The sequence below is a fragment of the Taurulus bubalis genome, assembly GCF_910589615.1.
Source record: "Taurulus bubalis genome assembly, chromosome: 13".
Classification (NCBI taxonomy): Eukaryota; Metazoa; Chordata; class Actinopteri; order Perciformes; family Cottidae; genus Taurulus; species Taurulus bubalis.
The window spans coordinates 16,946,983-16,973,300 of record NC_136601.1 but is presented as its reverse complement, the minus strand read 5'-3'; the positions used below and the strand labels follow the sequence as shown (position 1 = coordinate 16,973,300).

Here is a 26,318-nt window from a genome sequence, read left to right as displayed (position 1 = left end):
GTGTGTTGCTATTAATAAGATGGCTGCCTTGTCTGCTATGTGGCAAGCAATCGAGCTGCACATCTGAGACTTTGGAAGCAGAATGGTCATTAAAAACGCAGTCCCTCTCGGCAGGAGAGTGTTTTTGACCAGCTTATTAAATTTAGCTCAACAGTTGTGTTCATCACAGATGGAAATCTCTGTCCCGATCTTCTTTTTTCCCGGGCTTCAAACAGGAAACGGCTGAAGAAGTTCAGAAGCAAGGACATTAGCCAGTTCCATGTATTATCTATCTGGCATCGCACAGGCACTAATTGAACATGGAGATTTGCCTTTTTCATTATGATATCAAATGTGAGATAGCTTCTCTGCACACAAAAAGAATACTAAGTAACCAATGACTCAGAGGTGAAGCCTATATTTTGTGTGTGTTTATAAATCTGTTTCTCCCTTGCCAACCTACAGAAAGCCTACTGTTTACCTATGCACATGTTTCGGTGAGCGTGTCCTGACTATCCATGTATGTGCATGCCGCCGCCTCTATTCACAGAGCTCACATGAAGGAAGGGCTAGTTGTCGAGCTGCTGAAGGTCGTTTGGTTTCTTTTTTTCCTTCTCTTCCTGTAAGCAATCAGGATAAAAGCTCCGCTTCTGAGGAAGTGCTCCCCTTTTAATGGAACGTCTTGGACATTAAAGACAGCTAGTGTGAGGGATCCTTCATGCCAATGTCAGCTTTCATTTTTATTAAGACTTCTGGGTTATTGAGGACCATAAATGTTCATGTTAAATGCTTGGCTTTTATTAGAGCAGTGCAATGAGTACCAAGGTTTTTTAATGCAAGACCACCACCTAGCAAACACTGAAACCCCTTGGACCATGAGTATTAAGAGAGCACTGTGACAGGTACTCTGTTTTCAGCTAAGGGTAAGAAGTTTTTGAATCCATTTAGTGTGAAGGATGTCATAGAAGGTGATTAAGTGAATGAATGCATCGTGGGATGTGTAGAAATTGAGGATCAGAGAGATTGAAAAAAAATAAAAAATGGCGTGGCAGGACATTTTTCTCAAATCTGAAATATTAGCTGTATTAATGGCTGCTCTTCATAGTGAAGTACTTGCTGTGGATTTCAGGACAAATGTATGATTCATGCAGTCCTAGAAAGGATGTGACTCGGAAGTCATAGGAATTGATGCATTACTGTTCAGTTTCCTTCTGCTGATTGGGTGAGAAACTAGCTTCTGTTAGAGTGACTTAAGTGTGATGTTGTGATTACAGGGAGGCACAAACTGCTGTGTCCTTTATGATCAAGTATGGTCAAGTACTCTATGCAGTCAGTGAATCATCTGAAGGCAAAATGGCTGGCAAAGAAAACCCTCAGCTGCTTCAGAGCGTAGCAAATTTAGACTTGCACGTTTGAGAGGATTAGTTGGTTAGATAATGAAGCAAAGTTGATAAAGGATTGTTCAATGGATACATTTGATCTTGCGTTCAACTTGATGAAGACTTATTTAAATAAAAACTGAACATTTATCTGGATTGTATTATTAACTTTGTGAGACTGAAAAATCAACATTTGTCACTGAGTTTGCGCTGGTTCAACTTTGTTAAAGTGGACAGCAATACGTTATAAGCTACACACAGCAACATTCATAACTTTTTTTTAATTTATTTTAAAACACCCTTTTCTCCCCCACAGCAACACCTGCCTGTGGAAGACACATAACTTCTTCCTTTGGAGTATAAACATAACAAATGCTTCATATAAAATAGATATTGCTACAGAGGCAAATAAGTAGAAGTAATGAAGAAGCAGGAAATAAATTAGAATAACAAGAATTTTGAGAATTTGTAACATGTGTTTAGGCTGAATATTTCATAATATGGACCCTAAATAAATCCATGTTTGCAAAAAAATATTTTTAATCGTATCAATTGCTTTATTAACCCAAAGGGTGCCTCACTTTCACATTTTCTGGATTTACACATTTGTGTATCAAAGCCAGACAAACAGTATTCAGATACATGCTAGGCTTAATTTCTTTCAAGAGTTTCAAACATATTAGACATAGATTCAGAGCTCTGTCTACTCATACAAATTACTTTACTGCATACTAGCATGAGCACTACCTATAATGTTTAAAGCAACTTTGTGTAATATGTATAATATATGTGTAGAGCTGACATGTATAGAGATGACACAATTAGTCTATTCAGTTGACTGAGAATTATCGGATTATCAATAAATCTTTGAAATATTTCTTTCAAGCAAAAATAAACAGCTTCCAGAGCAACACGTGAATATTTTAATGGTTATCTTCTTGGATGGTAAATAGAATATGTTGTCGTCTGTTAGTTAGACAGAACAAGCAATATGAATATGTCAACTCTGTGTTTTTGTTTTATATTTGGTGGACCAAATGATGTATTTATCAATTGACAAATGAATCAATGATGGAAATATTTGTCAGCGTGTCACACTTTTTTCATACGCTACACCTAACGTGCATTATTCACAACTATATTCATCAATTCTATTTTAATCGCTTACTATTGAGGGGTTAAATTGCTTTGTGTGTGACATCACATAGAAGGTTTGGACCTCTTTGTAAGGGGTTTTCTGGGCCCTCTTGTTATTTCACCACACAAATCAGTGCAAATGACTCCTGTGCTGTTTCTGGCATGCATTCATCTCGAGGACCTATCGAGGAGGTAAGTAAGACTGACAACAATGTTTATTGGAGCTTGAATCAATCTGCCTCTGTCAATCTTGCTGATACAATGCTACCGTTGTGGGATTCAAAGCCTGCATTGCCATGAGCAGCTAACCTCTGCTCAGACAATCAGTTACCGTGTGCATGCAGACTAGTTGTCCTGAGAGGGAACAGTACAAACAAACTGTTGTAGGGAGGCTGCCGGGAATTGTGCGGCTGTGTTGAGCTTTGAGAACGCATGTATCTCATTCATTGCTGTACCTTGAGATATCGACAGGTAATCCAAGGCTAATGTAAATTGCTGCTCTAAATTACCCTATCTTACGGAGTGGGGAAGGAGACAAGCAGACCATCTGGAAGAAGAGTGTGCGAGTGTTACTCTCCATCACTGCTTCAACTGTAATGTTATATCTGGCTATGACCTTTGAAAATAACAAGCGTGGGTTTCCTCACTGAAACGAGACCCGTGGGAGGTTCTCCTTGTGGAATGGCCTACAGCGCTGCATACCCGCACTCCTTAATGCCCCTGTGCTGGGCTCCCAACGTACAGATATTGAGGTGCAATCCATCCACATTGGGTGTCGACGTATTTTCTGCGCGCTTAGGCATCCTGTAGCAGCCACCCATCTCCTGCAGAGTTTAAGCATCAAATAAAGGCACCTTGCAAGAGCTGGAATGTGAGTTGGAGTCACAGGGAAAGATAGCTACATAACCACATCCCTGGGATGTTATTCATACACGATTCAGCTGCCATTGTTGTGGAAATGCCTAGTGCTTGAGAAAAACCAGGGACAATTGTCGAAAGTTGAATAAACCCTATTTCTGAGATGTCAAAGGCATTCAGCAACTCGACACTGTAAAGTTACATGGCTGTTTGGGGCAACAGAATGCCTCCATCTCAAGGTTTGATTTGGCTGTTTGCTGAAGGGTGTCTGTGCATCCCAGGGTGTGAAAAAGGCCTATGCGAGATGAGAGAATGGGGACGCGCCTTGTCAGGTGCCGTATTCTTCCACCTCGATTGACAAGAGCGATAATTAAACCAGGGGGATGCCATCTCTGCGGAGCAAGAATGCTTGTATTTATTTACGCTGACTATTCGGCTTTGTTATCTGCCACATACTGTGGCCGTCATTGTGTGGAAAACGCAAACTGCTTTTAACAAGTGGCTTTTGTGGCATTTTCCAGTCACTCTTTGAACAGCAGTGTCTTTGACTTTGTAAAGCAGGGGAAAAAATTGCCTTATATTAAAGATGGAGAATTACTCAACAACTAAAATGCATTTCTTGGCGTTGGACTCGTAAGAACTGGGAAACATCCTAATTCAAGCAGCAAATAGTTATATTCTCCTCACTACTCACAGTTGCAAAGAGAAAATGAAGCCAAAGTTGCATTGAGCAGAAGAAAAAAAAAGGAGGCCCTGCAGATTAATGTGGGGTGGGAGGGGTATTGTTGGGGTAAAGATCCCTCCACTGAGGTCAGTGAGCCAGTTTGAGGTAACACTCTAGAAAATATGATCCAGTTGGGCGGTCCATCAGAGGGAGGCAGCCTTACCTATCCCAAGCCAGCAGAGAGCAGAGGAATGAAGAATTGACAAATGGCCTGAAAACGGTGAAGGCAGTTCATTCAGGTAGTCCAGCCATCAGTCTGTCTCTGCTTGCAGCAGGTAGTTGAGCCTATAAAGCATGGCGTTATAGGTGTTAAAGAGCCGAGCAGCAGGTCAGAGAAAGAAGCAGGGGATAATTGAGTACTTTAGTAAATCCGTGCCTCTATCAACCAAGGTAATATCTCAGAGCATTGCAAATACCTGTAGCCCTGGATCTTATGAATGGGCTTCGGCAGCTTGAGCGGCATGTGGCACACATGGGCTACCTCAGCAATATTCTCCAAAACAATACAATGAGACCCATCTGGTGATGTGTCGCTGAGATTGCTTTTGGAATCTAATCGCAGCTGATGAACGAGGCGACTACAGAATATGTCATATGTTGATGACCTGCAATCCCCAGTGAAGACACTGGCAAGTCATTAGTTCAGGTAGATGCCATCTATGAATCATTCTTGATAAATCATTGTCAAGGGCACATTCATACACCTCCTAATGGACAGTGACAGTGGGATGCTGGAGGGGGAACAGTGGCTGCAGCTCCTGGTTGGCTGGCATTCTTTGATCCTGTTAGGCTTTAGATCAATTAAACCAATAGCTGCATCATATTGTTCCCAGACAGTCTCCTCTGTTTCCTCTCCTGATTGGTCTAATTGCTTGATGGAGGTTTCCGTCTGTCCGTCTTTCTGTCTATCCATTTTTCCGCTTCCTCGACTCCGCTGCCTTCATCTCCGTGACATTTTCCTTAGCTCCTTTTCCCTGTTGCTCATAGCAGTTTCTTTCTTTCTTTCCAGTACCCACCCACCCCCATGTCTCTCTTTCGTCTTCTCACCATGTCTCCCTCTCTCTGCCTCAGTCTTTCTCTCTCTGGCACCAGTGTAAAGCATCCATTATAGAGTGATGCATGGGTGTCTGTGTGAGTGGGAGAGAGGGACTTGGCACTCCTCCTGCCCCACCTGCAGAGGAAGCACTGACAGCTGAGCATTGGGGGCTCATCTCGCCCCCTCCTCCTCCGCCCATCTCCACATCTCTACTGACCTCCCTCCTCCTCTCACACCTTCTCCATCTCCCTCTCTTTCTCACCCTCCCTTTATTCCATGTTGTTCCACACATATTGGCCCAATTTTCTGCCACCACTCACTAGTTTCCCTTTTGCTATTTTCACATTTCATCATGTTCATCCATCTTTGCTTTTACACTTTTGTTTCCTTCTTTTTTTTAACCCAGGATTGTGTTTATTCATTAGGCATTCCGGACTAAGAAACACAGCAGCTAGATGTGTTGTTAAATAGACTGTTGTTTCCCTGTCTGTCTGCAAGCTGAACTTTGCCCTTTAGTAATGACCACGAGCACTCTGTGTTTGCTTGTTGTTGCTGACAGTTCACCTCTGTGGTGAGCCAGGTCAGTCGTTTATCCCTGCTGAGAGAAAAGCGTGCGATGCCTCTGCATGAACAACAGAAAGAAAACTCCTCATTTTCACAGGTTTGCATAACATGTGATTTATATACATCTTCTGCATAGGGAAGGGAACATTATCGGGCCTTTTAAACTGTTTCTGGCGGTGTTTTAGAAACTTCTCAATTATTTTTTAAATAAGAAATGTATGACTTTGGGCTCACTTAATGCTGGTATAACCACTTCATCTGCACAAAGAAGAAATACTTACTGCATGATTATAGGCATCCAGGAATATATCATTCTGTTTACACAGAGCCTGCTTGCTACAGTCTGTGCTTACAGACAGAATGATATGGAAAGAAATTTGTTTTTCAATGTGTGATAAGAAATGTTTCATAGGGAAAACATCAGTCCAATCACTTTGTTGTACGGTCTAAGTTGGTGGGGTATGCTTGGTGAGAGCCTATAACAATGTGATATAAAGAATGGAATTAATGTATGCCATCTGGATCCCGCTCACTGACATAATGTGAGCTAACTGTCCACTACCTGTGTGTTTGCACATGCAGTCACAAGCTGTAGTCTGCCTACCAAGACAAGTTCAATTCCGGGCAATGCAAATGCATTAGCCTTAGCTGTGAAATTTGCATAGTCTGAGCACAATTAAATCCCCAATGAGAGGAACTTCTGCAAACATGCTGATGAGCAGAAACCTCTACTATAAAGGGCCAACATTGTGCAACCTGACAAAAAGACTAAATCTTTAGCTTTCAGGGCCGCAAGGCTGTAATAGATTTTTAGCTTAGAGAGGTAACATACACTATGGATCTTTTTCAGTGGTAAAAGGGAGTTACTCGCCAATGCGAATGCAACTGTCAGAGAACAATATTGCAAAGGTGCTATTTCACAACTTGAAGACAATTTCCTTCTCCTGGATAGGAAACTGAACGTCGACTTACAGTGCTCATATTTGATTAATGCCTGGACAGAGAGGCTACATGCTGCTGCAGACTGAAAAGACATATATGCAGTTTGACAATCTTCCTGCATGCTTTTAACAAACTGCAGCTTGCACGACCGACCATGTGTGACACAGCAAATCATTCACACATTTTCCAGACTAACTGGATCGAAGGTGGGGTGAGAGCTGACTGACATAGAGAGGCGTTGGATTATATAGAAGAAAAGTAATAAACCTGAGCAGCTCTGGGGTTCCTTTTGGAGATTTGTGGACTGTGTTTCCAAGTCAGATAGAAATCTCACTATCTTCTGCCTCCAAAGAAATGTCCCAAAATGCCTGTTGCAGCATGATCTATATAAAAACTTGTAGCTCTAAGATGCTTTGCTATCTTTAGAGCCACAATTCAACACTTGGTGCAGCAGCTTAGCAGAAAGGGCCTTCAAGGGCACCTTACAGCCCTCATGTGTAGGATGTGAAAATGTCAGATTTTGTTAAGTGCAGAATCGTATCTGAAGACACAAGGCAACATCACATCCTTGTGTGCCAATATAAGCAAGATTGTTATTTTAGTTAGTTGAGTTCATAAGCAGCTGTCGATTTGCAGAATAATTCCCTTATAATAACTTTTAATAATAAACATGCAACAATTTTTGACAATGATTGTCTCATTTTTCAACAAACAAAATCATGTACCATAAAAATATATTTAAAATGTTCTGTAATCACATAATACATCGACACTAAATGTTTTTTATCGGTCAGATTTCATGAAGGTGTTTTCGTCCCAGATGGTTTCAGTAGAATAAGAATGGTAGGGATACAAACAGCAATAAAGAAACAATCGCGTTGCCTACAAAATGTATTATGCAGCCTGAAGGCTTTTATTGTGAAGCAGCTGCAGGAAGTGCTGAGGATGTGTTTGCTGACAAAGTGCCGCAATGAAGTGGATCAGAAACCAGTGAGGCGGCTATCTGTTAGATGAAAGGTTCGAACAGGAATGTAGGAGTAAAACAAAACTCCCAGTGCGACTCTTAAGATATCCATGAGCTAACAAATGCAGATTAAAGCAAACACGAAAAGGAAAGCGCTTCCTCAAAGCTGTTCATGATGAGCAGTTTAGTATTCAACACAGTGGCAGGCGTAGCTGTGTGAGGAATGAAGAAAAAAATTAATTGAGTACTGGAAACTGCCTATTTTCACACCTAGGCACACCTTGCTAATTGCTGCAAAAATATATGTGTCGACTTTCAGAATCAGAAGCTCTGAAGCAGTCCCACGTTCAGAACGCAGCAGCCTTGACTGCTAACGTGACTGCACAACTGTGGCATGAAAAAAAAAAATTATTTGAAGGTGACCTGATCCCTCGTCAGACAATCACGCCTTTGACAGACTCGACATTTAACTAAAACAAATGTGGCTTTTTGCTCGTCAAACGTAATGCTGCACCAAGTTCATCAAATGAAAAATAGGCATCGCTCCTGAAACATTTCTCCTTGTTTAAGTGAAGGCTGTTTGGAGAGCATGCATCCTCCGCAGTATTTCAGATGTTGACATACCCATATGGCATGCCACAAATCTTGATCGATGCCCACCACTGCGAACACTTCTTGCACTGTAGAGGATAATGAAGTGTAGCGACGCAACATTTTACAAAAATCATCACAGTGATCTGTTTGTTATCCATTATGAAAGGCATCATGGCCTCTGCTGTTTTGCACTCGGAGAAAACAATGCAAAAGAGTGTTTAATCTCCAAACACGGAGCCGCGCAGAGTGCTCACAAAAATGTCTTCGCTGCCCAATGTGCTATTCTTAGGGCTCCCCTTAGAGCCACTCTCTAATTGGAGCCTTGGCTATCCTATCGATGAAGCTATCCTCCACACAGACTTTTTTATGAGGCCTGTGAGTGACTAAGATTCCCTGTCAGGGTGTCTGTGGCAGTTCTACCGCATGTCCTGGGACTCCCGCTCATCGGTGAAGGCTTCATTAGCCGGGGATGGGAGGTGGCAGCAGAGAGAGAACAGCTGTTTAGCTAACCACTTGCATTGTTAGCCAGCCTTCTCCGTATGCCTAACTGCCTAAATCCGTCCCCTAGCTGCTAATAGAATGCTCATTAGGAGAGGGGAGGGAGACTATGGGAAACAGCGCCACTGCTGCAGCCTTACCAGCTTCTACTACTCCTCCTCTCCCTCTGGTCTCTATTAAAGCACTGTATGGAATACATCCTCCCTCAGTGAATACACTACCTATCCAACCCACCTAGACCTCTCACCTTGACCGCCTGGAAAAGACAGGGGGTGTATGAACACCTGAGTTCTCCTCTGAGACAACCACCAGCGTCTGTGATTCGAAAACACGGTCCTCACTTGCGGAGATACTGAAAGATACAATATTACAAAATCCCAGAGCACAGTTGGATGATACCTCCTGCTTCAAACCCTGAAGACAGAAGAAGGGGTTAGTTTGGTGTGTAGGTTTTCTTTTCTCTTTTTGCAAATTTCCCCAAGCGGTACGGTTTTAAATTATTCAAACACTGTAGATTGTGCTGCCGTAATTTGTCAGTAACCCAAAAGCACCAGTCTATTTCTCTGTGTCAAAACTGATGAAGCTGGGGAGGAGGAGGAGAGAAAGCTGCGACATCAGAGCTGGCACTTTGAATATCTGATGGTGTTTATGGGAACAGCTACAGATCAGAGCCAGGAACACTGCACCCCCGTCACAGCCAAAACGCATCCCTGGCTGAAAGAGAGTGGCCCATGTTTGATTAAAATTCAAACGGGAAAACATGTTACCATGGAGGTACTTCATTGAATAAACACAGGCCAGTCGCTAACATTCCCCATGCAGAAATGCAGGCAAACACAGCGACATGGGGAGGGGGACAATGTGTGGTAGAACTGATATGCTCCGAGCTATTTACAGTAAATGACAGCAACTGTAGATGCTGCTGTCATGTGGAAATGTACTCTGAGAATAGTGTACACGGAACACCAAATAGTCTCACCTGTGAATAATAATAGAACATTGGCCAATTATAAGACGATAATGAGACAATGCTCCCTTTTGACTGTTTGTGGATAAATACTTTTTCATAAGATAAGAAGCACTCTGAATTAGACAGTGGGCATATTTATATCTTAAATCTTTTAAATTAAAGTTGGGGAACATAATGATGTTTACTGTGAGACAAACTGTCAGATTTCATACTGTTATTTGACTATTGTGGGCAATGTTGCAAATCAATAAGCAGGAATGTTTTCTGTCAAATTGGATTTTTTTATTTATTTTTTGCCTTAATGTGTTGAAGTGCTTTGACTTGTCACGTATTTATTTCACTATATTTGCAAAAAACAGACATTCCTGCCTGGCTGTTTCACTCCAAAACACTTTCAAAGTTGTTTTTTCCTGATACTACATCACAATAAAATCGATTTAACATAAACAGTTATATTGGATTTCATCCATATGGCCCACACACTATTTCAAATGCATTTTACATTTGAATAAAAATTAAATAGAGTATAACTACGAAAATACAATAAAATAGAGTAATTACATATTAAAGCAAACGCCATTATCATTGACAAAACAATCCCAACTCCCTAACGAGCACAAAAAGACGTTTCTCACAAGTGCGATGCAAAAATGGGGTGCTGGAAAACAGAAAAAAAAAGTAGAAAGACGGTGATATATATCAGTTGGAGAAAGGATTTTATGTGTCAAAATAATAAGGACCTCGATTTCAGGGAGAAAATCCGTTGAAATTGAAGTCCTTCCGATTACCTTTTCTTGTCCAAGTCTCAAATTTCCCACTGGGGTGTAGCAAGAATTTATAATAACCCACAAAATACAATTTACAAATGTCCTTTTTTGGATGAAATCTGTGCTTGTTGTGGAATGAAGAATAACATCATAAAAACAATCAGATCATGTGAAACTTTTAAAAGTAATTACATTTAAAGTAACATAAATAAATGCAATTCATTTAAAAAAAGAGAATAGCAATATTTGACCCCAAAGTGAGTTGCTACTGATATAAAGATTCATATTTCCTTCACGCTGAGGAGCTAATCTGTGTGATACAGACCAGACGTGTGTAATTTCTTTATGTGGTGATTGAGGCTGACAATGGCACATTCTATAGTAATGGCAAAAGGCCGACCAATGCCAGTCTGAAAGTGTGCAGGAAAAGAATGTCTGTGGGTGAGAAATGTGTCAAGTGTTGTGACGTTAGTTGCTGTTGAATATGTGTTAGCTTGACATTGAGAAAGTGGAGCGTGCCAGCATGCAGCCTAACTGATAGACGAGCATATTCAGTCTCACACACACACACACACAGGCCCATACATAACTCATCTCCACAGACTCACATCAATACTGCACAAACATGTACGTACTTGCGCAAACACTGCTATACACCGGCTCAGCTCTGCACACAAGCAAACACACACACACACACACACACACACACACACACACAGAGTCCATGTGTACATGGTAAGTCCACAAACTCTCCCACTCCAGGGGATTTCATGTGGCTACAGCTGTGTGCCTACTGGCACTGGCAGCAAGAGGCACAACAGAGAGAAGAGAATATAGGGGGAGATATGGAAATCGACAGATTTCAGTGAAAGGCATGGTACCATGGAAAAGGGGACAAACACCTCAGAAAGGAATTTGTGCACTCTTACACGATTGTGATTTTTTTTCTCTCTCTTTTTTCTTCTTCTTTTCTCTCCCCTGCTGCCTACAGCCTGGTTTGAATGTAAAAGACTGATAATCTGAAGTGTGACCGCTGAGGCGGAAAAGCAACTATTGAATGCCTTTCTTATCTTTGCGAGGCGATCGCACAGCTGCACAAGCAGCGCGGAAAGTTCACCACAATGCAGACGTGCGTGAACGCACAGGGACCCACACAACATGAGCTAAGAGAAGCACGCTTGCGCAGTATGTTTACACACAGATAGATACACACAAATAAATAGTGAATGAGGCTGACGGGGCAGAGTCACCGTAGCGCCGCTCACAGCTCCCTGCCCTCTGCCCTTGTGCCTGTCAATCTGCATTTTAATCCCTGCGCCACCACTCCTCTGTAAACAACCAACATAATTTGGGATTTTGAGATGGTGAAGAAACTGTCCACCATTTCCCATTTGGCCTTTTCAGAGCTTGACAGAATGGACTGGAGGTAAAAAAAAAAAAATACACTGCATTCTGTTCTGCCAAAACTGAAAATTGCTGGAGTGCTGCTGCGAAAGGGGAATGTATATAGGCCTTGTTATAGGGCCGGCTGGTCTGAAATGAGTTTGACACGGCGCCAGACATTGAGATGTTTTCTGTCACTTGGTTTTTTTGTGTGTAATCTAAAATTCAATATGATACATTAGTGTCCCAAATGAGTCTGCGCAATAGATATTAATTACTTGTCCATTACGGTTTGTGACACTATCAATCTGTTATCAGCTGGCTACCCCAATGACTGAAATTAACTGTCACTTCTCAATATCAGCCAAGTCATCTTCGTGCTTTATTGCCTTCATTACAATATTAATTTCTTAAATGGTATCCTCATGAGATCGGACGGTAACCAAGACGTTGGAAAACGCTAATACAGCGAATGGATGTCACGGCGTATTTATCTGCACACTGTTGGTAAATATCAAAGTAAGAGTCGATGTTGGTATCAAGCACCGTACAAGGAACAAGAATGTGTTGTGGACTTGAGGAAATAATGGGTGTGCAGCCATATCGTGATTTCCTGAGGTCCATGTATATTTGATAGGGCCTGCCAGATGTGGCCTTGGATATGTGGATGTGTATCAGCAAGCAATCTCTCTCTCTCTGAGCTCGCAGAAATTAGATTTCATCTCAGGCCCCAGATCTAATACACAGACTTATATTTACTCACAGTTGCAGAGCGTCATAAGCCAATATGACCCTATATAGGGGTGGCGGAGCCGCACAAAATACATTTAAATGAAAATGCTTTGAGCAAATGTAACACTTTACTGTATTTGCAGAAAGCTAGGACCAGATACTAGGTTCGGAGGAGCAGTTTAAAACTAGTTAAAATCAGAAGTAACAGACCACAGACCAAGGAGTTATGTTTGAACGGCTGATTGATTTATGTAGAAAATAAAAACATACACATCTGCACCATATCACGTTACCTCACAGATAAAGACAGTGGAATTGTGCAATTAAATCCATTGAAAACATCCAAAATAAATACCAAAACCTCAGAAAATAAATATGTCTCCGTTTTATCTAACTTTGGTTTGATTTAAACCTATTTGAGATCAAGATAAATAATCCTACTTTAAGTCCTTTAAGTGGTTATTTAGTTTATCTTGTCTCTTTTAGTTGACTCAGTTCTAAGTTCTCATTCTATCATATTTGGATCTATTTAACTGTTTAGTCCTAACTTTTCATTAATTTACTTAACTAGTAAATTAAGTTCAGACTTTACAGTAAGACAATCCCATTTGCGTTGCCGGTTTGGCACAAAATCAATGGAAAATAACAAACAACTCAATATAGAAACAAAATCCAAAACTCTCGCACAATGACATACAGTATATGATCGTTAATGCAATTTCACAAGTAAATAGTCCTTTTGCAAAGTCTTTTGCTCTCCAAATTAATTCCACTGCGTGTTGCAGCAAAATATTGAAAGTCCCAGTCCTACCACGACTCAGGTGTATGAATCAGTGTGTCCTTATCCAAGGAGTGTAGTTTCGTCTGGCAGAAGCAATGCCGTCCAACTCAATTTCTCTTCTATGGGTGGCTCGCCATCTTCGTTTCCCGGCTTCCGGTGTATAAACACCAAGCGATCATCTCACTATAAAAACCTGGTCTGTTGTACGACAGTGCCATACACATACAGATATTTTAATCGTACATATTCAGTCACAGAATGAATTGTTTGAATAGAACTAGCACCTAAATAGAGATTAATCATCTGAACCACACAAAATGGCGGCGCTGTTCACTGAACCATGCTAACCAGGCTAACCTTGAACATGCCTGCTGCATGTAGCTTCTCAGTTCACTTTACAAACAGACAAATGAACAAACTACACGATATGAACTTATTCCAACTGTCTTAATTTAACTACGGGACATTTTGGCTCCACATTCAACTTAAGAAACACAGGGAAATAGCATACTAACTTAACACGTAAAAAGTACAGTTTTAACTCACCAAATCCTGATTCAAAACTCAATCGAACCTCTTCCAGCAACAGCAACAGGGAGATAAAAGCGTCCACGTACGGAACATTGAAGCTTATATTCTTCAAACGTATTTCTGAACTTATTTGCTTGACTCTTTATTCGTTTGCGACCTCTCCTTCGCTCGTCTCCCGCGATCTACCGCGCTCGCGCTGTATTGTCCCTGTCTCTCTCTCACTCATACCAGCAAGCGACCTGTCTTAAAAACTTGAGAGCCCTGTTTTATTTGTTTAAGGTTCTATTAACCTGGGTTACACAAACTGTTCCGAAAGCCATTGAAGCTTCTTAGCCATGAACTAGCGTAGTAATGTACGTTGGTTAACCACTGCATGGGCTTAAACTGTCATAAAGAATGACAGTTTGACAAATAAAACAAAATTTGAGGTTTTGGCATCGTCTTTGATTAATCATATCGTTGTTGAATAGGTCTGACAAATCTACTTCAGGAGGAAAATAGTTTAATCTCTGGTATGTCATGTATATAAACATGTTGATGTTAAGACGTGTAATTCAACCAAATCATCTCAGAGCCTTTGTATTGAGCTCGAGAACAGCGCATAGATGTGAAATGGTTGCATGAGTCATCCAATGCATTGAAATGCCTGTGTCTTCCTCACAATGAATGCAAAGTCACAGTTAGCATGCAGAGTGCCATTTTCTTATGCAGAGAGCATTTGCCTGCTGTGAATACTCCACTGGGACAATAGCACCCACTATGGAATTTTGAGTCTTCTCGCTTTTTTCTTTTTTAACTTTCTCCTCCTCTCTTATCCTCCCATGACCTCCCCCTTTTCCCCTCCCTCCTCTCTCAGTCTGTGACACAATGAGAATAGATGTGTGCAGCCTAGTTCATCCATATGACTGTCTGTTTGTCTTGCTAAGACGTATTCTCTAGTTTGTAGCGCAGATAAATGCGTAGTCAGCACGCTTTTGTTTAGAGGAGGCAGAACTGAAGGATCTCAGACTGATGAACACTTTGGTCAACACGTTTTTAGTCTTTATTACTAAAGTCAACATCTCAGCAAGCCAACGTAGTCCCTAATCAAAATAAAAAAAACATTTGAACGGATTGATTGAGATTAGTTTTGCAGCAGATCGATGCTCAGTGGCCAAATGCTGAGTTCAGATAGGCTGCACAAATAGCTCTTAATTGTTGGGATTTCCAGTTGACTTGATTTGTCCAAGTAGAAATACTGGGAGCCGCGGCTGCCGATGGACATACAGTACGACATGTCATAACCCAATTGTCTCAATGTCCACTTACAGTAAGTGGCTATGGTGACTAAAGAGACTGTCACAGTAATTGACTCAATAGGAGTTTACAGTATGAAGAATGAGGCAGGGGAGGCAGACACAGTGCTCTCCAGGGATGGGCTGTTGTGACAGTGCTGCTATCTCTCAACTGGGTTTCTCTCAGCACACAGTATACAGGCCACTCATACACACAAGCAGAAGCACACACACATTCAATAAAGGCACCAACACAGCAGTCCTCCGCTGAGCAGGTAATTCCACAGTCAGGTGCTGGGATCACATTCGGAGCGGCGTCCCATCCCAGGCCTGAGTTTCACTCTCAATCTTTAATGCGTGTCTAAGAATGAGGGCGCGGCGAGGGCGAGGCGTATCCATCCTATTTTGGTCCGCTGTTTGCATGGTGTGCCGTCTTGAATTAGATCGAGCTTGTGTGGCTTCTTGCTGCAGGGCGACTGGCACAATGGGCAGAGCGGGGAACAGTGGTGTCAGGCGCTGTGAGGGAGGAACACACAGAGTGTCATAGACACAGCTAGAAGAATATGTTTACACTGTTGGAGCCCGCGCCCAGCCTTCATTCGTTCATGCTTTGCACAAAAGTTAATCAGCTCGGACGCTGCTGCTGGTGGTGTGACCACAGACCTTAAAGGTTTTGGTAACAGAGGGACTGTCTCTAATGCCACTATATTTTTTGAGTGGGGTGCATGATTACAGCACATCCAGGGGAGTACTTTTTTCGCCCCTAACGTCTTCTCTGGTTCTGCTTTATTAATGGTGGTTTGGATTAAAAGAGTTGCTGATGTTCTTGGTCAGAGAAAAAAGGTTGCTGCCTACTGGGCGCTCTGTGTGTGGTGCCTAATGAGCTTCCTGAGTTATGTGTGTGTGTGTGTGTGTGTGTGTGTGTGGGTGTGTGTGTGTGTGTGTGTGGGTGTGTGTGTGTGTGTGTGTGGGTGTGGGTGTGTGTGTGTACACGCTGGGATCATTTATGTGGGTGTGTTGTATAATATACAGTACATGTATTATATTTATATTTTCTGTGTAGCTACAGTAGAACTGGATTTCCCTCTAGAAACAGTCAATATTTAGAGGATGAGTGTGTGTAGCTGAGCCAAAATGTGTATGATCACCATGCACATTTAAATTGTTTGCCTTTGTATGTAAGCTACAATCAGATGTAAATTGGGGACATATCCTTTTCTGAACCAGACTCAAAGGCTTGTAAGCAAGTGATCTTCTGTATTGGAAGACTGTGAAAAGGGCCAGGGTAAGCAGTAAGCTTCCACCCACCTCCTGCTTTAGGCTGGGATGTGTGTATCCATCTCAGTTTCACCTCCTGCAACCCTACAGTGCACAGATAATCTGTTCTGCAAGACTTAGGCACTTAGGCCGAGGTCTCTTTCTCTCTCTCTCTCTCTCTATCTCTCTCTCTCTCTCTCTCTCTGCCACTCTTTCTTTCTTTCTTTGCTCTGAATTCCTCTGAGTCCCCTCCCCAAAGGGGTGTACACCCTTGCGATAATTTGTCTGTCACAAATGCAACTGCGCCCTCTCCGTGGCTTTGCTTCGTCCAAAAAATGAGTTTCAGCCATCCCATCTGGCTCTCACAGGCAAGATGTCGCCAAGAATAAAAGCTTCCCATCCTTCCACATTTCATGGCTGAATTGTCATATTTGTGTGGGACTTATATCTTTGACCCGCCCCTGCGAAACACATTTTACATCTGATTTGTACTTATGGCACTTTGGTTCCTTGAAGAGAGTGCACCCTTTGTCTTTTGCTGTCACTGCTTGCTGCATATATTTAAAAAAAGCAAGCAATGGGGCTGCTATACAATGCAGATAGGGTGTAAAACATGGTGCATATATTTAGAAACAACAGGAGTCAGATGTTTGCACGGTTACTGAACAGCAGCCACAATTCTCCGATGAAAACCAGTTACTCTGGGAGCTAAAGGCACTTCCTCTCAGCGCGCTGATCTGCAATCTATTTGTGGACGCAGCAGGAGAAGAGGGAGGAAATCAGAAAACATCTTTAACAACTTGTCCCATCTAATGAGATTAGCAGAGCCGCTTACACAGTCATGACATGGAGATACACACTGATAACCCTGTAATAACTCATTATTCTTCCCATTTTCACATCGACGCCTAGTCAAGGCTCGCTGACAGTGCGTGTTGTTGTGCGTACACAGCTATCAGGCCAATCTAAGCACTGCAGCAATGTGGAGGGAGCTCGGTGAATACTGCTTTGAATGCCACAGTACAAAGAGAGCTCGCAGTTGAAGGACACGGAGATAATATTCGATGCTTTTCAGAGGCTGCAGCATTAGTGACACATGCATGAGTGCAAATGGGACAATTCACCGTGCAGCCTCTCTGTTTCTCTTGGTTTGGCAGGGAGGCTGCGAGGGAAGAGGAGGACAGAAATCAATTTGGTTTGTATATTTGCAGGCATGAGTGGTCATGAGAATGCACAGATAATGTCCCCAAAAATACAGGAAAAAGGAAAGGAATAGTAAATGCAGTAAAGGGCATTTTGTTGCCATGATTTAAGTGCACACGCGATCGATAATGATAGAACATTGTTTAGTGATGTCCTCTTTCCGTTGTTGAAACTTTTCTATTTTGTAGTTTTTCCTTGATAGCAATGTTTCTGTATATAGAGCGTGACTTGTATGTCTTGTAGAATATGTTGAATATACTGCATGACTTTGTCAGTCACCAAATGTCATCCAAAGAAAGGTGAGCCCACTTGCACCCTGCAATTCAACACACTTTACCAGCAAAGTACAGTACAGTAAAAGCTGCCCTTACTTTATTTAAGTGGCATAAGACGTTTTTTAGCTGGCATAAGTGAATGGGTTCATGCCTATTAAGCTTGTGCTTCTATCTGTGGGCACCATAACTGGATCACATACGATTTTAAAAGAAATAGCATTGTTATCCTCCTAAGAGTACCAGATCCAATTTGGCATATTTGGAGAATAAAACACAGAAGGGACGAAAAGTTTGAAATTTCAATTTAATCTGCTTTACAGCAAACGGCAATCTGGCAATCTGAAATGTCCCGATGCAGATAGGTAAATCACCGCCTATGTTAATTTCTAGGCTGAAATACATCCTGAGAATTAGTCTACAAATACTGTTGGACTCAGGTGTGGTGTGCATGCCTGTGATTAGCAGCCAAATTGATGAGGTCAAGGAGGAGCAGTGGCCCTGTTGTGCTGTGCATGCAGACCGAGGCAGGCCAGCTTGCGCGTGATGATGATGCCTGGAGTCTGTGGTATTGACCAGTGGATGTCACGTCGTGATTAGTAGGAGATATCACACTCGCTGGCCTCAGATACACATCGATCCTGCAACCTGGCTACAGCTTGTCAATGGGGTCAGTTTTGTCCTCCTCTCCTCTCCTTTTGCCTCCTGCCATTTGTTATCCTCTCCTGTACTCATACCTTCATTTCTTCTCCATCTTCCTCTCCCATCCCATCCTTTTTTGTCTTTTATTCCCCTCCTCATCTGTCTCTCCTCTGTTCTGCTTTCCCATTCCCTCCCTCTTCCCTCCATCCACCCACATGGATCAAACTCTTTATCTGGCCGAAGCCACAGCCTGCAGGCAAGCAGGCAGTCTCTACAGAGACTGGAGCAGGAGACCAACAGCTTCAAACAACATTATATAGGGCTGGCATGAAGCATGTCTCACACTGATGGATGAAAACACTGGCCCCTCAAACACTCTCTCCATATGGACATGATGAAACAGGAGCAGGGCAGTCCTTCTGTTTCAAAGTCCACTGCTCTTCACTTGTATGTTGCTACAACACCTCCCGGAAAGGAAGACAAACTTAAGTGTTGTCGGAATTAGGCAACAGTTCGCTTTTGTGCTCTGATCCATGCAAAACAAAACAGTCAGTTTCTGGGATGAAGATGCATTTTCTCTGGCAGCTATTCTTTTGGATCATTTGTTATGAAATCAGCACAGTGGAAATCTGGCTCAGAGGAAACATGGGAAGCCAGGTAACAAGAAAAGTCATAAAAGAGCAAGACAACAAGTCATGCACACGATGAATCATAAGCAGTGAGTTCTATTTGGGCCGTTTTATGTCTTTTTTTAAGCAAATAAGTACCGCAAATAACAGCCTTGCTTGGATTAAAGCTCATGCACACACACACACACACACACACACACACACACACACACACACACACACACACACACACACGCACACACACACACACACACACACACACACACACACACACACACACACACACGAACACACACACACACACACACACACACACACACACACACACACACACTGCCTGGATTATCTTGTGCATTAATTTATAGTATATCCCTGGAGCCCGAGGGAATCCAGGAAGTGTATTCAAAGACACTACTGTCTCGGAAAGCAAAGCATTGCCCTTTCCCTGATTCCATCAGTGCGTCCGTTGGTTTTGAAGTTGATGAGTTCGATATTGGACAGAACCTTTTATGAAATAGAAAAACAATGTAGGTGTTGTTTCAGGGCTGCCAGACCAACGTGAAATTATCCATGGACTAATGCATGATCACACCAGAGGCACTTGTGTTTAAGTGGATGCAGCCTGTGGTACTGTAGGCTGTAGCCATGGAGACAGCAGCTTTAACCCTGTGAGGCTGCAAGTGGCCAAGGATGTATAATTAGGCAAAATATATAAGTGTTCATCTCCCAGCTGGCTTCAAATACATCAAGTGGGATTAGAGAGCGTCATATATCTTTATCATTCGGATAAAAAATATATATACTGGATGTAGGAAAGAATGGGAAGAAACAGCACCGAGAAAGAGAAAATGAAGAAGAGTGAAATGAAGCAACAGAGGCAGAGCAACACATTGAGTGTGTCCAACCGAGTGCTAGCCTAGTTTGACTGAGAAATGTTTGCAACAGAGGGAGCTCGGCACAGTCCACGGGTCTGTGGAGATTTGCTTACAGTGAAGTGATGGTAGAGGTAAGATGGCTCAGAGGATTCAGGCTCTGCTGAACGTGAGCTTATGTCTAATAATCAGCAGGGAGGGACTCAGCATGGTCGCTCAGAAAAAGAGACACGGAGAGTGAGATGAGAGAGACGGATTGAAAGACGAGGAAAAGGCATGTACAAGATTGAGTTGGAGTTGTGGGAAGGAAGGACATGTCGCTGTGGCCACGTTATTTCTCTCTTGCGATGGCTTTTATGTGTCTGAGAAGAATTCCGATAAGCTTTGCTGCTTTACATATTTTCTATCCTATTACCTCTTAAAGTCATGAGGAATGCTGTTAAGAAAATTAATCGCTGACCTATAAAATGAGACTTGGCCAATCCAAACTTCCAAGGTCATCTGATAGACTTTGTAAAGTTTTTAGTGTTTCCATGTGGAGGACATTGTTGAGCCTGTAGTGGTTATTGCAGCATGCATATTACAGTCACATTTATTTCCGGGGCCAGACTGATAAAACTCACCACTGATGCTTCAGTGATTTCTGCCAGCTGTTCCAGATTACAAAGTACAGTCATTTACGGCGCTTACTGGCATCATCACCGACAGAACATCCTTGTCCATTAACACAGACTGAACACTCACACATGCCCATAGTTGCCACGTAATACATTTGCAGTGATCCAGCCACGTCATGTTACTCTCTCCCCACTAGTGCGACATTGGCATTGGTTTGTCAGCTTTTCATCCATATTGCCAAAGCATGGCCTAAACTTGTGTTTATTCAAGCTTATGTATGTGTGTGTGTGTGTGTGTGTGTGTGTGTGTGTGTGTGTGTGTGTGTGTGTGTGTGTGTGTGTGTGTGTGTGTGTGTGTGTGTGTGTGTGTGTGTGTGTGTGTGTGGGTTGTGGCTCTCTCCCCTATACGGTGGTCGTCATACCCTCAAGGTCAAGCTTTTTTTTCTTTACGGTGAATTATCTCCGCAGGAAACTCAGCCAATCCAGGGCCTAAACTGCATGCCCATTTAACGGGTGTCTTGTGAGAGGGCAGCGCGGTCGAGGTCGGCACACCGCAGCGCAGAGGCGGCTGCAGAGCGTCGCAACAGCATTTTTAGCAGGGATCCAATGAGTGATTACCTCGGAGCTCCAGTCATAATTCAGCGTGACCTCAATCTGCCAGCAACACTATGGTTTGATGGATCTGCTCGTAGTTTGGGTGTCGGATTCTCGCATGTCAAACACAGGCAGATAATGATAGGGCTATCTGTTGCTTTTAAAGTAAAACATGCAAGATATGAATGTGACACACATGTTGATGGTGTCGCGTCATGCCCTTCCCGTTAATTTTCTGGGATGTGAGTCGATACTGAAGACAAAACAATGTCACAAATGGTTAACCCCAATCATGATGATGCCTGTCGTCTGTCGGTCCATTCATCACCTCTGTGTCTTATCAATCAACGTCAGCATAAATACACGTGCGTGCACACACGTGCACTAACACACACACACACACACACACACACACACACGTACACCTCCCAGTATGGATAATTAGTGGATTCCCTCAGTGGATGAGAGAGCCTGTGCTCTTCTCTCCTCTCTCCCTGACCTTCCCCCGTGAGCTTCCTACCACAGTGGGGGCTCATCACACACAGCTCTAATGCATATTTATCAGTCCGCTGACAGCTCATGTGCGCTGGATTTATATGTTTCTCGACAAACAATAGTAAAGCATCAGTCACTCGTCCTCCCTTTCATCAACCAAAGCAGGAGATAAATCTAACGGTGTCAACCTGGCTGCAGCCTCCTCAGCAGTCAGTCATCTGTGGGTTCAGGCAGACACCTGACCAAGCCTAGCTGCATTCAAGCCGCTCTCCTCAATTACGGCAAACGGATTTGATATACGTATGTCTGTCAAAATCGCCTTGCCAATCACAGGAGCTGCTCTGCTGGCAAACGTTTTCCTAGAGCAACTTTCTGATCAAAGACATTTAGAAAGTGGCTGTGGCCTGTCGGCATTGGGATTCTGGACAGACTCCCTGCACCATGACTGGCTCTGTTTGCACAGCGCAATCTTGAGTTGAGATGTGAAGAGAGGCAATACTACTAAAGAGCGAGGGGAGGAGAGGAGAGAGGAGAGGAGGAGGAGAGGGGAGGGATTGCAGGATTAAGCCCTAGCCCCCCTCTTTGCCTCCGAGCAGCCATCTTTCATCTTGCGGCTGCCCCCTCTAATGCTTTCAAGTGGGTGAAACCCTCAACATCTGCTCCCGCTCCCTGGGACACGGCACAGGCCACCGTCCTGCAGAGACACACAACCACAGGACATCTCGAAGGTCAGCGTCCTTGTAAGGCCACAGAGGGCTGACGAGCTCTTCCATGTAGAATGATGCAGAAACAGAAAAACAGAAACATTTATTTCATGACGGTGAAATCAAAAAACTTCTATTCGAACATGTTGTGAAATCTTCGCTGCCAACAGCTGCCGCGTTCAGACCCAAACTCATTGTTCAAATACACAGATTTTGGCTTATACCAGTAAACACACTCACCACAGAAACATTTCACAGTTCACTCACCCAGACACATTAATTCTACTTACTACTTGCGAACAAATAAATGTAAATAGCTCTGTAAATAAACGCTTCATCTTCGCCAAGAAGAAATAAGCCCCCCGCCGCCTCTGATTAAGAATACCAAAGTGATATATCTGGCACTTAAGTCTGCTGTTTACCTCATAAACACAAAGACTTCAACACAGCCACCCACACTGATACTGAAATATCTCAAACTGAGTCTACGTGCCTGTATATTTCTCTGCTAGCCTTTGTGGCTTAAATGTGTGATCTTCTATTGACTTCTTTTTTTTATGCGTGCCATTTCTGGAGCTTTCAATATTATGAGTTCAGTGCTATTCGAAGACTCTGGCAGTGAAACCGCCATGAGCAATAAAGCAGCATGGTGAAGTGGTCTCTGATTTTCTTTGAGATTGGTAAAACAGCACTCGTGATTTTTGAAAAGCCTATCAGGAGGACGGATGAGTGGTGCTGTCAAACAGAGACTGCGAGGCATTGCCGACAATGTGGGGGAGGGCCCCGAGACAGAGAGGTTACCATGTCACCTTCACTCCACTGTCTGTAAGGAGGAAGGAGGTTTTGTTTTCAAAGGGGATGCAATTTAATTATTTCTGAGGAAATGATATTTGTTGTTTGGGATCTGTTCCTCATGGGGAAAAGTCATTGAAGATTTCCTTCATATTGCACTGCGACTAAAATGTAATTTAATTTGATTAGTAGATTTGTTCGCCTTCGTTTCTGAACCCCCTCCGCCCCCCTTTAAAGCCCACCCACACACAAACACCAAGCTCCTATGTAGAGTCACATAATAGATGCTCTGTTGACTCTTAGTGCAACATAAGTCTATTTCTGTAGATCAGAAGCAGGAAACTGTGGAGTTCTCTTCAGCTTCTTGCATTGTGTGCCACCATGGTGCATGATGGTATTGTCAGGTGAATGTGTGTGGCTCCATTCCTTCTGCATATGCAGGGAGTAGGAGTCTGGTTTTAGTTATAGCAATCCACCCACAAACTGTAGAATTTCGTGATCTTTCAGGTAAAAATGACTTTTAACTTGCTCAAGGCATAACTGATGCAGAGGCACTGTGTGTGTATGTAATGACTGCAAAAGGGAGCAGCTGTGTATATAATTGCAGTGTTTGAGCTTCATCCAATTCAAGCTACCTTGAAAAGTACATTAACAGGGGGGATGGCATGTGTGCAGGGTTTATATAGATTCACGAACACCTACATTTGACTCTTACTGCATTTCTGCATTTCATAGGACTTGATTTTCTGGTATGTTATAGTCCATACTCTATTTGCAACAAAACCCATCGAGCCATATTTGCAGCATCTGCTTCTGACAAACATACAGGGATTAATATCGAGAGAGCATAGAGATGGATGGAAGAAGGGAAGATGACAGACAGAGTACTGATTCCCTTCTCTGTCTGCGAGCTGTCTGAGAGACCAGGCCATCTGCACATTCATTATCACAGCCATGATTCCATTATTGTTCTGTGTGGCAACAAGGACTTGTTCTGTCTGGCCTCTGTTATTCTTATCAACTGTGTAGCTGACAGACCCCTTTTGATCATGGCAGCAACAACATTAACAATCATGTAGTAAAGCACATAACTGAATTATCCTCTGTAGTTGTGACACACTGAACATCATCCTGTCTCTTCTTCCTGTGTCCTTGTGCAGGTCTGTTCCACAGAGCCATCATTCAGAGCGGGTCAGCCCTCTCCAGCTGGGCGGTGAACTACCAGCCGGTCAAGTATACGCGTCTCCTGTCGGAGAAGGTGGGCTGTAATGTCCTGGACACCTTAGCCATGGTGGACTGTCTGAGGAAGAAGAGCTCCAGGGAGCTGGTGGAGCAGGACATACAACCAGCGAGGTACCACGTGGCCTTTGGACCTGTAATCGATGGGGATGTTATCCCCGACGACCCCGAGATCCTGATGGAGCAGGGCGAGTTCCTCAACTATGACATCATGCTGGGGGTCAACCAGGGCGAAGGGCTGCGGTTTGTGGAGAACGTGGTGGATTCAGAGGACGGCGTGTCTGGAAATGACTTTGACTTCTCGGTGTCCGACTTTGTGGACAGTCTGTACGGGTACCCGGAGGGCAAGGACACGTTGAGGGAGACCATTAAGTTCATGTACACCGACTGGGCAGACAGAGACAATCCAGAGACCAGGCGCAAGACGCTCGTGGCTCTGTTCACCGACCACCAGTGGGTGGAGCCTTCGGTGGTGACGGCTGATCTCCACGCTCGCTACGGCTCACCCACCTACTTCTACGCCTTTTACCACCACTGCCAGAGCCTGATGAAGCCCGCCTGGTCAGACGCCGCCCACGGGGACGAGGTGCCCTATGTTTTCGGAATTCCTATGATTGGTCCCACTGACCTTTTCCCCTGTAACTTCTCAAAGAATGATGTAATGCTCAGTGCTGTGGTCATGACCTATTGGACCAACTTTGCCAAGACTGGGTGAGTAAATGTTTTCATCAGTTGTCCCAGCTGGTATTTATACGGATACTGCTTATCTGTAACGATACTTATTGGTACTCTTATCAATAACCCTCTTTCATTTTAACTAGACGCACCAGTGTTCAGTGTGCCTTGCATTTGTGTTTAATATGATCATGGTATACTTTTAATAGTCGATCTGGAGGAAGAGAAAATTGTGAGATCGATGGTACTAAGGGTGTCACGATCCATCAATCTGGATCAATGTAGCGGGGTTAACGAGCGGGGTTAATGGCGTAATATTAGAGTAAGGGGTCGGCAAAGAGAGAGAAAGAGAACATTTGTGTGACCGTGAGTATCAGTAATAGCTGTGAACGTAGCAGTGCATTGTGTACAGTTTAATTGTAGGGGAATAAATGATACAACTCCTCAAGACCGACTTAAGGTGGGATGACCTTTAAGGTGGACAGTTGTTCTTATTTTAGTGACAAGCCACTCACCAGCATTAGCCAGCAACCAGACCTCCAAAAACTGGTACATATTTATTGAATCAGGTGTCGTGGACTGGCTGCAGTGAGTTTAGTTGTTAATGCGTGCTAATTATTGGATGCCTGGTGTAGCCTCCAGAAGAACTCAGTTCAACAACTTCTCTCGTTCTCTATATTTATTTACTAAATGATCACAAGCAAAGTACTCAGCGCTGCAATTGCAAAAGCAGTGAGTGGTACGGCCAACACGCAGGTTGGGTCCAGAACCACTGCCCCCCAAACGGAAGTGGGGCCTTTCATACACAGGTTATCGTCACAGGTTCGTCTCGCCTCGTCCTAACATCTGATTGGCTCTATCCTGTCAAGAGGAGGAGAATCCCGTGTTCTCATCTTTTCTCACAAGACTGGACCGTGCAACGACCCGTCTGCTTCACTCATGTCAACATACTGATAAACAGTTGTGAGTGTTGAAGTGCGCAGGCGTGTGACTGACTTCCCTTGAGAACTGGACCTTTCATAGACACAACCAACTCCAGCTGCATAGCTGTGTTATACTGACCTCGCTGACCTGAACTTTAATAGGCATGAAGAGTAATGGAGAATATCTGCAGAATATAAGGATTTATATTATCAATCCCCCTTTTTACATAATTTATTATGTAAACTAAACAATAATATAAAGCTCCAACCATGGACTATATCAGTTCATAA

The 26,318-nt window shown here is 43.2% G+C and overlaps 1 protein-coding gene across 5 annotated transcripts in view; it reads left to right on the top strand.

Moving 5' to 3' along the window:
* Positions 1-26,318, top strand: part of nlgn3a (neuroligin 3a) — a gene marked incomplete at both ends in the record, with an annotated part of 92,383 nt that overhangs the window by 55,896 nt on the left and 10,169 nt on the right. For all 5 annotated transcript variants that reach the window (XM_079228214.1, XM_079228213.1, XM_079228212.1 and 2 more), the window contains one exon: positions 24,351-25,140. In XM_079228214.1, the coding sequence (XP_079084340.1) occupies positions 24,351-25,140 (790 nt within the window). The remainder of the gene's footprint in view (positions 1-24,350; positions 25,141-26,318) is intronic.